The sequence below is a fragment of the Camelus bactrianus genome, chromosome 6 (assembly GCF_048773025.1).
Source record: "Camelus bactrianus isolate YW-2024 breed Bactrian camel chromosome 6, ASM4877302v1, whole genome shotgun sequence".
NCBI lineage: Eukaryota > Metazoa > Chordata > Mammalia > Artiodactyla > Camelidae > Camelus > Camelus bactrianus.
In genome coordinates, this window is record NC_133544.1 from 90,827,368 (window position 1) to 90,839,764 (window position 12,397).

At 40.8% G+C, this 12,397-nt stretch overlaps 1 protein-coding gene across 1 annotated transcript in view; it reads right to left on the minus strand.

Annotated features, from left to right (window-relative positions):
* LOC105069619 (IQ domain-containing protein H) overlaps window positions 1–12,397 on the minus strand; it is a 61,745-nt gene that overhangs the window by 16,954 nt on the left and 32,394 nt on the right. Inside the window, exon 5 of the mRNA XM_010955778.3 lies at window positions 10,876–10,992. Coding sequence (XP_010954080.3) covers window positions 10,876–10,992 — 117 coding nt within the window. The remainder of the gene's footprint in view (window positions 1–10,875; window positions 10,993–12,397) is intronic.

Here is a 12,397-nt window from a genome sequence, read left to right on the forward strand (position 1 = left end):
GACCTTTCTCCTCGGTTCAGCATCCCAGTAACGCAGACCCAGCCCTTAGCCCCAACAGCCAGTCATTTCGGTCAGTTGTTACCTGCCTGGCCCCAGAGGACTTACTTTTGCGATTCTAAATAAGAACACCTTGGACATTTTCTTAGGGTTTTTACTTCTTGCCTAAGAGGAGAAAAGTCAGGAAGAAAAAAGCCTATCAAATGAACACCCCCCCCCATTTAGTATAAACAGTAAGTTTAGAAACACACCCATATTTCAGGAAGCGCTCAGATTAAGAAGACAGTTTCCAGGGCACCTCTTTGCCTGAGCAGGTGGGACCGCAGGGAGAGGTGAGAGGATGAGGACAGGGGCGGGGCTCGTGCTGCCCGGGGCTGAGGCTGGTACCTGGCGGCCGAGGGAGTGGGCGGTGTGAGGGCAGGGAGGGGAAGACAAGGGCAGCAGGTGTTGGCCAGGAGTCGACCACTCCTATTGTCTGTCCTTCTCCTTCGTCTCCACAACTCCTGCCCCAAACAAGACCTGCTTTTGACCAACCCTGGAGGGAGAGGTAGGGCATGGCAGGGATTAGGGATGGGGTTCCAGGGCGAATCCTCGGTCGCAGTGGGGTATTCAACATTGGGACAGAAAGTAAGGACGGTTACGTGGAAATCTCAGCCATCCAGCTACGTGGGCCAGTTTTGAGGGGCCGTTTATGTCAAAGGGACAGACTGTTGCATGCAAAGGGTGCGCTGCTGCCCGCAGAACTCTAATTAGGCAGTTTCATGAACTTCTAACAAGTTCAGCAGATAACGCTGTTCAAGAAATCTTTATGACCCAGAGGGAGCGGAAATGAAGTTTAATAACCAATGAGGACATCAAGGGAGGGAGATTGTTCGGGAGAATTCTAGAAGCCGCCCTTCAGCTGGAGCATCAGGGGAAGTGATCTAATTTCAGAAACTGTCTGCCTTAAGCCCTTCTTTTAATGATCGAGACTGAGATCACACAGTTAGATTTCAGTGGTCCATTCAAGGGCATCCATCAGTTGGCCCTACACATCCAACCACATCTCCTGGTTTCTTCCTTTATAAAAATTCAGGATGATTTGCCAAGCTCTCAGCCATCCTCCAGGACTTTGACTGTGCTTTTTGCTTGTATTGTTTCTAGTGCTTAAAGTACGTGCCACATCTGCTTTCAGCCGTGCCCATCAGTTCCTCTGAGGCCTATCTCAAGGCTCACCTCCATCCATCAGTTACACCCATCACTGCTTTGTCTCTCCTGGGAGACCAGGTGGTCCCACAAGGCACCAGAAGTATTAATCTGGGAGTCACACCATCAGGGCTGGGGCCCTGATGATGGCTCTGAACAGGCCAACGTGGCTTCTCAGCGTACAGATGAGTGCATCACTTGGCCTCTGAGGCCTGAGACGCACCTGTGGTAGCTCGGCTCCTAGCAGCGGCAAAGGCAGGGTGAGCATCAGTGCGCCGACTCTTCGTCTGAGGCTCTTTCCACTAAGAGTGTGCGTGGCTGCTTTCAGACCTCTTAGTTCCCAGCCATAAACAGATGCATCCACATTGTCATCGAAGATGTAGATGGAAATTAAAAGACTATATAGATCGAGCATTTGGGTGTCATTTTATCCTAACTTAACAGTCTAATGAGAGGGATCTCCTGTAAATAAATATCTCCTGGGCTTACATCACACATTCTGATTCAGAAGCTTTTAAAGAAAGTATAGGATGAACCACCCTAGTTTGTGGGTACTTACTTCTGTTCCACCAAAGACGTTTTAAGAGGTTAGGAATGTATACTTGAATTCAAGTACAGTTTAAGGTGCAGTGGGTTAGAGTAGTGGAGAACACGGCAATGGCATTTATTCATCTCAAGCACCTCTCGGCAGATAATTGACCTGGGCCATGATAAAAAAAAAACAAACAGTTCTATTAGGCCCCTTTCTCTCGTGGCTGATGCTCTTGTGCACTTGCTGTGGCATTTCTCCTTTGCTTCACTTTAAATAGAGCACTTACTGTAATATTGCAGGCATTGCCACTTTTGTAGCTGTTTCCACTCTCCTCCTTGCAGTAAAAAAAAGCAACAGTGCTTAGATTAAAACATGAAGTTTTACATTTTCACTCATGAAGATGCAACTCAGGAAAGCCTGGAGTGGCAGGCTAGATATATCTGCGTTTTGGTGGGTTTCCTGCACTGTCAACTGAAAGCAGCAGTTTGTTCATAAAGAATGCAGAGTTCTGAGCATGCTTCTCTGTTTTGACGCATACTTGGCCCACGCTAGGGGTCTGTGTGAAGGGAAGGAAGATCCATCACAGAGACCTAACTTTCAGGAGGAGTCATGAATCCCTTTGGCAATCTGGTACCGGCTACGGATCCTTTCTTAGAATAATGTTTTTATAAATGCATAAATTAATATACATTGGAAACCAACTATATGAGAGACAGTTCTATTCATGGACCCCTTGTGTCTTAACTCTGTCATAGAGCTGACTCAGGCTCCTCCATCTACCTAATTTTTGGCTTTTCAAAGTGGAAGTATGAGGTTAGAAAGACAACCTCTTAGTATGGGGTCAAAACTCAGCCCAAAGCCCAAGTCACAAAGTGCAAAGACACTGGGTCACATCAGGGAGCAGGGCTTGCTAGTTGGCAGGTGGCTGCTGACCTGGGCTGAGTCCAGGGCAGTGGAAAGGCTCTCTTCCTGCCTCCCCCAAGCCCTTCTTCTCCCTGTCCGCTCATGCTTGAAATTCCCTAATAGAGTCTAACTCCTTTGGTTTAATTAAATAGAGGATTTACTCTTGTTAAAAAGCAAAAACCCATGGGAGAGGTAATACTCTATGCCAAAGATTTGCAGATTTATTTTCAGCAGTAGAATCTGTTTTTCAAATGCAACCTTAAATAGAACGCTGTTATGTAAATAAATGCCGGTTTTATGCAAATTTTACTACAGTGTTATACATTGATTTACATATAAACAATATAAGAATACGTGTATATTTGTATGTATTTATAAATAAGTCAATGTTGGCGACAATGAGGATGTTTTGATAAAGGCAAATTATGAAATCAAGAGTTAGAGATAATAATTACAATTTACACCCGTTACAGCCTGCACCTTATTTCTGTTTTGTATTTTCCCTGCACAAGATGAATTCCTGACCTAAACAGATAAGTAATTTCAAATTGCTAACAATTTGTAATGGCACTTATAATCTCAGGATTTTCTTCAGTTAAAATGATTCAGAAGTTTAAAGACGAGTAGGGGGTTTTTTGTTTCAAAGTAGAATCACGAATAAAATCTAACAACTGTTCATATTCTTTAGCAATTAAGGCTTTAGTTGGTAAGTTCTTGATCTGGGGAGATTTCACAAGTAGATGAGTGAATACTTTGAATCCTGAGTTCCTGACTTCATAACTTTGGGCAAATACCTTAATCTTGGTCTCAGTTTCCTCATGTGTGAGACGGTTACAAAAACAGCCTATTTTATACATGTAAAGGTTAAGTACAACAATGCACACAAAGCATTTAGCACCGTGCTAAGTGCTAAGTGCTCTTCATGGTGCTATTATTAAGGAAGAGTTGAATGACCAAAAGTACGTTTCAGATGTGCCATGTGACATTTTAAGGTGTTCATCATGTCCGATTTAAAATTTATTTTCCGATACCTCAGCACTTGTCTTTTTCAGATATTCACTCACCTTCAAAACAATCTAATTTCGTTTTGCGTGTTGAGTCCAAATTTTATGATGATGCTCTATCGCTGACCTTTTATCTGTAGATGTAAACAAAGCAACACTGCAACCCTGCAGTGCCAGATGGAGATTGTAAAGCTCATTTCCAGTCAGGTGAGAACTAGCCCAAACTTAAAATGAGCTGTGAAACAATTCATAATGCTATGTCACCACAATGCAACATGCGGTATTGTAATCGTGCAGGTGACTGTTAGGCTGTGCCAAATGTGTGCGCCAGACAACTCGCCTGGCTTTTAATGGCTGGGAGCACACAGGTGTTGTGTGTAATACGGAGACCAGTTAATGTTCATGGAATGCTTACCCAGGGCTAGGGGCTGCTTTAGGCACTTGACATGGATTGGCTCATTTAATCTTCACTTATTTATCTTCTATCGTTATTATAGGAGCGTATATGAGCGGGTCTGCATTTCAAAATACGAGTAGTACAAAGGCACACCCTACCTAAAAGAAAAACACCCTTACAAGAAGTTCAAACGTACACACACACGCACGCCCCCGTGTGAGCCCATGTGCTCAGGGAGTGAACCGCCCAGCACAAGGTAACCCGCTGGTGCTACTGAACGCATTAAAATTTGGCATCTAACTTATGTATGTATGTATTTTGTTCTTTATTACACTTCAAAATAGTTTATATAACTTACCATGAAAATAAAACGTGAATTCAATGCCTGCAGGCTCCCTGAAACTCTTCGGAGTTCTCTGTAACAATTTGAAAACCTGAGCATTAAACCTTATTTCTCGTTGATACCCGAGCGTGAAAGGAGCCAAATCAGATCATTTTCTGGACACACAGGTGTGGAAAAGGGAAAAGGAAGTCTGATATTTTTACTATTGATTGATTTTTTTTTTTTTTTTAGAAAGAGAGGAAGGAACCTTATTAGGCACCTATTATGTGCCAGCAATTATAATATACTATCTGTAAACCCCATAACATCTTTGCCTGATGGACACCAGGATCCTGACTTTACAAAAGAGGAAAAAGAGGACTTGAGATGTTACTTCGCTTACCTAGGGTTTCACAAGTGGCATATGGCAGATAGGGCCCAAACTCTGATCCACTCAACCCCAAACCCTTCCTACCACCCCAGACGGCCTTCCAGCCAGCCTCCCCATTTTACAAACCAGGAAGATGAGGATGAGCAAGCTGGAGTAACTTGCTCCGGGAAACAGCTTGCTAGTGGCAAGGCTATTACAAGAATCCAGGAGCAAGGGAGTTTCACTAGGTAAACTCCGTCAGGTGGCCCGGTGGGAGGATGCCCTGGGCAACCAGGCTCCTGGGGGCCAGCAAAACCACTGCTTGAGGCGGTGGAGGATGTGAAAAACAGACAAACGGACCAGACAACAGCGTCCCTGTCCTCATATCAACATGGGAAAGAAGGCATTGTCATGTGAAATATTAAACAGAATCCCTGCCAGGGACCTCAATAATATCTTGGTTCTACCTCTCAACCTCTACAAGAATGTAAGCTTTAAGTGATGGTATAAAACATGGCATAATACAGTGGGGGGAGGGTATAGCTCAGTGGTGGAGCACATGCTTAGCACACACAAGGTCCTGGGTTCAATCCCCAGTACCTCCACTAAAAAAATTTTTTAAATAAATAAATAAACCTAGTTAACCTCCCCCCACCCCGCCAAAAAAAAGAAAGAAAAAAGTGAATTGACAAGCCACCGGGGGTAAGGGGGAGAAATACGGCATAATATAATATGTGAACATTGCCAATAATCATAACTAATATTTTCAGAGCAGAACTAATATTTGTACCAGGACCTTTGCTGAGTGCTTTGAATTATCTCATTTAAATCTCAATACAATCCTACAAGATATTCTTTCTGACATTTTACACATGAGGGAATGGAGGCTGTTTCTGGGAGGGTCCCTTTCTAGTAAGAACACACATTGGGCAGTCTGACCAGGAATCACTATCAGAGCTAAAAATTTCCATGTGGGGTTGGTTTGGGAATGCATGCAGGGTCTCAGCACAGAAACTCGAGGAATACAGCCTTCTCAAGGAGAACTCTAATTCTAAAAGATACATGCACCCCAATGTTCATAGCAGCACTACATACAATAGCCAAGACATGGAAGCAACCCAAATGTCCATCGACAGATGACTGGATAAAGAAGTTGTGGTATATTTATACAATGGAATACTACTCAGTGATAAAAAAGAATAAAATAATGCCATTTGCAGCAACGTGGATGGACCTGGAGATTGTCATTCTAAGTGAAGTAAGCCAGAAAGAAAAATACCATATGACATCACTCATATGTGGAATCTAAAAAAAGAAGAAAGAGGACAGTAATGAACTTATCTACAAAAGAAACAGACTCACAGTCTTACGGTTATTGGGGAAAGAGGGTAGGAAGGGATAAATCTGAGAGTTTGAGAACTGCAAATGTTAACTACTATATATATATAAAAATAGATAAAAGACAAATTTCTTCTGTGTAGCACAGGGAACTATATTCAATATCTTGTAATAACCTTTAATGACAAAGAATATGAAAATGAATATATGTATATATATGGTGTATATATATATGAATACACACACACATGACTAGGACATTGTGCTGCACACCAGAAACTGACACACTGTAACTGACTATACTTCAATTAAAAAAAAAAAAGTTAGAGAACTCACTACAGATAGATGTTTCATGAACGTTAGCTGATGATGGCATGGCCTCTAATTGCCTGTCCCCACTCCCAGAGTAATAGACGTTTGTGAGAGAGCCAGACACGAGCCAGTGACATTTGTCACATCACTTCCTTCAGCTGTCCCACCCAGCACTACAACCCAAGCAGAACTAAAATTCTCAGTGGCAACGACACCCAAAGCCAATACACTATTTCTCACCATCACCACTACCGTGTTGGTGCAACACATTTCGTAGGCTGTGAGTCAAGACAAACATGAAAAGTCACTGTTTTCTTGAAAACTCTTTCTAAGCGACCTGAGGAGAAAGCTCTCTTTAACGACAGAACTGAGAATGCTGATCACACCGTCGCCGTCCTTGGATAACGACCGTGTGTCGTAAGTGGGATGTGGCATTTCTGAACGTCTTGAAAGCTATCTCTTTTTGTTCAACTGATTTAATTTACCACTTGCTCCTGGGAAAAGGGAGGGGGACCAAGATGCTGACTCCACATTTCCTGAAAAATCAACGTTCCCTTTTGAAAGTGCGCTCAAAGAAATTATGTCTGATTGTTGTCTGCTGGCTCCCGCCAACTCTACCTCTGTCCAAACTCTGCCCCAGCAGGTGTGAGGAAGAATAGATGCAGAACCTGAGTGAATACCCACATCTGTTTTTGGAAAAAAGGAACAGAAGCAGCACAGAAGGAAGTAAGAGAGATAATTGCTGGCTTGAACCACAATACATTTTACTTGTGGGCAGAGGGCCAGCTTACAGCAGGCGGAATATGCAGGCCCATCTTATTGGAATTCAGGGGTGGGCCTCCATTCTTGTCCGGAGACAGCTGTAAACCAGCAGCCCATAGCATCCCAATCAGGCACCGAGTTTTGTCAAGGAATGCTGTTCTGTACAGACGCAGCTCTGTCTGCTTCAGCTGCACCCCTGCCTGGTGAACTGACAGTCAATCTCTGATTCCAGATGACAAGGACTGGATAAAAACTTAAAACAAATGGTGACCTTTCAAAAGATTAATTTGTTTACCAACAGAAATGTTCCCTCTTTGTCATCCGAGATGGGGGTGACCTTCACTTTCCCATATCGAGGCTGAAAGGATGCTGACTATAGTCATCTGTTAAGTTAACTCCATCTCAGCAATTATTTCCTTTTTTATTTTTAGTGACAAGAAGGGCTTATTAATTCACTCTGCTTCTTGTTATGGTTTATAAATGCAACAAGCTCATTCTGAATTACTGCAGTGTAACATCAATTTGTTTAAATCTAATTCTGCTACCGTTGCCAAATTATGTTGTGACTGTAATTGTGGCCATATGCATGGGCTTAAAACACAATCACGTTTGGAAATCGTCCTTCTTTCTCCCTCCCTCCTCCTCACCCCCACCCCTTACTTCTGGTGCTTCTTCTAATCATTTGACATTAACACAATTGCCTCACTTTCCATCACTTTATCATCTCAGAAATGAACACGCTTTCAGTGAGAGAGATTACTGTGTACACCCCAAGTGAAACAGTAAAGAATGAAACTGATTTGTGAAGTGTGGGTGCTACCCAACCAAGTTAGTGAAAAACACTGCATAACATATGACTCATAAAATCTTGAAATCATAATAGTATTAAATTCAACCTCATGAATAAATAAAAGATTCTAAGTTTACATTGCATTATATATTTATTTATTTGGAAAGTGGGACCGAAGAACTGGTATAATTCTACAGCAACTCATACGTTGCCAGAAAGAAAAATGTTTTTATGATTCTTTTCTAGGTCATAACAGTTATAATCGGAGTTATTTGTGTAGCAATTCAAAGCAATGTTCTGTTTGGCTATTTTGTTATGCATTCATAATCGTTCTTTTAAAATTCATGTTAACAGATACATGTTTCAAGCCTTTTAAGAAACACTTCTCATTTAAAAAAAATAAATCAAAGTCAAATTTTCTGTAGATCTTTTAATGTGTTGCATTAGAAAGAAGTCTAGCTGGAATAAAATGTCAGTGAGTAAATATGCACAGTATCAGATTTCTCTTGGTCTTGCCAAACCTGTAAGGCTCTTAACGTCAAAAACATGTTGGAGGGTTTTTGTTTTCAATTTGGCAGATTTACGATATTGAAAAAAAAAAATCAGTGACTTTCACTTTTAATACTTTTTTTGTAAATTGCATTTACACAAACGAGTTACAGGATATACAACCCTGAAGGCAGTTTTGCGGGGGCTGAGTGTGCATGGTGTGTATGTGTGTGGCAGCAGGGGGGTGTGTGTGTGTGTGTCTGAAGTATGTGTCTTCAGTGCACTAAAATCTTCGCATCAGCCCATTATTATCAGCAAGGATGCACCTCTTCATAAAATGGAAGCAAATACCAATATCTGGGAACTGATCATGTAAATTAGCAACGTATTCAAATTTGCTGTCAAAAACGTCCAAGACTATTTACAGGCATTTGACAGGCTGTCCAAGTTTCATAAGAGGTAAGGAAGCACATGGCCCTCGGCAGCCAAATAGTAATCCCCTCTGAGCGTTTAGAGTATTTCTAAAAAGCGATTAGCCCTGCTGCTTCTGCTTTTCCAATTAGCTATACATCATAGCACTGGGCACATTGCTTCAGATCAGGACAAGTGCTTTCAAAAACATGTTTTTATACGTGGTAAATCACAACTGTATTTATTCCCAAGTATTCTACGTTGATTGTTTAAAACCAAACGCTGGAATATTTCTTTCACGGGACTTTTTGCACAGCGCTTCTATTTTACAAAACTGAAATGAAATTGTTTTTCACTTCGTACCATCATAGATCCACGTATCAACGTAAGATGATAGGGTCAACTGTTTTGGTTGAAATGCCACAAGTTTGAGCAAGATATACATAAGAGACATACATTTTAAAGTGCTCTGGTGTGGATTTTTATGGAAGCAAGCTGTATGGGAAAAAAGGATCTTAAATACGACAAGTGAGTATGCAGTATCTCTATGTTATGCAAAGTCAAGTGCTCTCCCAGATCCTCCGTGTTCAGAGGACATGCGCACAATATCCAAGGCGCTCATCCTATTTGGAGATTTGAAAAAAGCATATAATAAATAATTAAGATTCTGCCCCAACTTTGGCTATAATTTTGAATTCCCTATTTATGTCTGAAGCTTTACGCAGATTCATTAAAGCAAAGCTTCAGGCCCTCTCAGTTGCGAGGTCTGCCTTTTTAAACTTCAATACTCATCAGAAAAAGTTTGCATGAAATGCTGCAGTTGCCTTGGGCTACAAAACCTTAGCGCTCCACCAGCTAAGCCAATATTAATTCTAGATTGGAGGGGAAAACCAACAACAACAGAAGAGAAATCTGCTTCTGTCTGTGCGGCCAGAGAAATGATATTTTTATTTCAAGGGCTTTGGGCTCATGGGAAGCAGATAAAAACCCTTGCACATTATTCACGGTGACATTTTAAATAAAGTTTCAGCAGGATAAAAATATCTAACTTTCTGGTTATTTCTTAGGCTATAAAAGTATTTCTATGATAAAGTGCTCTTAAACCAAGCCTGTTAGAATAACATAAAGCACATATAAAGAAACTAAAAATATATTTTCAGGGCTTCACGAATGAAGCAGGCAGTTGAAAATGTCTGTGTAGGAAATTTAGAAGATTAATCTAAGCAACTATTATCCCGGTTAGAAATGGGATTGCAATTTAACTCTAAAATTAATCTTGTTTTTAGTTTTGATTTCACTGAAGGACACATTTAGGAGCTTTTGAGAGAAGCCAAAGGTTTAAAAATGTACTTAAAAATGTGTAGATGTCACTTCAGTAATTGTTCTCAGTATTAGAAATGATCTCAAATGAAATAATTTTCCAATTAAAATGAAGCACTACTCTTGACTCTCCGAAGAAAACCCCACCACACAGAAAGATTACGATCCTTGCTTTGGGGCACTTAGCAGCAACGCAATGGCAAAAATAGAAACAGACTCTGAGATTCCTTAATGTCAATCTCCGTGTCACTATTATTCCTTCTCATCGTTTTGCTGACATAAAGGATTAATCCCTGCTTTCTTCAGATTTAGAATAATATTCTTAAAATTCTGCGTATTGTATGAGTACACCATGAGTACACCATGGAGGCTGACACTGTGCCTTTTCCACTGGAAGCTTATACAAGAAATAAAATATTTAACATCTCTGTATTAATTCTGTCTGTTAGCTTATTTCCTCCTGTTAAAACGACAGTCCTAGATTATTTAGGAATAACAGATACAGTAGAGAAATTGGAATGAGCTATCAACAGATCTTTTAAAAAGAGGTTTATACTTTCTTAATCATTTCTAATTATAAACAGAATGAAAGCCACTCCATTTCATCTCCAAAAAATCTTCTTAGGACGAAAGGATCAAAATCTTTACTTAAAATCCACATGGTATCTTATACTGCTAATAAATGACTTCTAATTCTAAAAAAAAAAAAAAATTAAAGCTCATTAAAACAACTCATTACTTACACTTGCTTTTCTCTGATTAATATATGGCAAACTGATTCCATGGGTCGTATTTACAGCAGCTCTGTGGCGGATGTTTTCAGGAGACTGCGTGATTTTTACATTCAACCCTATCTTTCGCTGAAACAAAGAAACAATGCAACTTTCATGCCGGATGAACAAAAATGCTTACTAACATTTTATATCCTCAAAGGAGTATAAAGTTCTTTGAGAATAATTATTTTAATATAATTCTCACTAGAAAAAAATATATTTGAGACTTTTATTTAGGTGACTAATTATTCTTTTATTCATAGACAAGGAATTTTCTGCAGATTTTCCCCTGGGTATCCCATTGCTCATAAAAGTCCACCCTCGGACACCATTCATTTTTCTCAGAAATAGTGCTAGAAGCCAACCAAGGTGGACAAAGGATAGAATACCTGGTCTCGGTTTATGTTTAGCTTTCCAGGTCAAGAATTTTAGCAATGAAATCTATACTACAGCTATGCAGGTAGAGGGCTCCCTTGGGCTGTTAATGTGGCCACTTTCCTCAAGGGACATTTACAGGTAACTTTCCATTTGGACTTGGTAAATTTACCACAACATACGTATCTACTCCTTCACAGAGGTTTTGCTATCCGTAGGAAAAATATATGCTTTCACTAGGAAAAAAGAAACGCATCTCGTTTGAGCTACGTATTCCTCGTTTAAAATAATTTCAAACAAGTTATTGCTGAGATGCTTAAAGACAAACCACCAGAGTGGGCAGCTCAGTGGGGGTGGGCAGGGGTGCTGGATGGGTGCCTGGAGCCCTCGTCTTGCTCCCCCTTGGCCTGCCTGCCTGTGACCTTGGGTGAGTCAGCTCCCGTCTCTGGAAGCCAGTTTCTTTATTTGCCAATTGCAGCGGTTAAACTTCTGTCTCTTAAAGAACTATCACCCCCCCAGGCCCCTCCTCCCCTGCTTTGCCTTCTATGATTTGATGCTAAAAGGCAAATTAATGCTTGAGGACTATGGTAGTGCCAGCAGTTTCTGAAGTCTTTTGTGACTTTTTCAATTCAGTGGGTTTTAGCATATTCACAATGTTGTATAACCATCCCCCTTACCTTAATTCCAGAACATTTTCATTACCCCAAAAAGGAACCTCATACCATTAACAATCACTGCTCATTTCCTCCTCCTCCCAGCGTCTGACAACTGCTAATCAACTTTCTTTCTCTTGGGTGTGCCCATTTCTAGACATTTCTTATAAACGGCATCATACAACATGTGGAATTGGTGACTTTTTTAAAAGGAGGTGTGAGAAATTAAAAACTCTGATTTCCTTTCAATGGAGTGTCAGTTCTGAGGGTGATCGGATGCAATTGTTAAAACAGTTACAGGAACCAGACAGATTAGCTCGTGATGTGGTCATTTCGTTGATCGTAAGCGTTCGTTCGTGAACGGTCTGTGCCTGAGGTCACAGTGAAGGGGAAGACTACAGAAACACCAAATCTCCAAACAACTGCACTCTACTGTGCACTTTATTTAACCCATGCAGGGACAT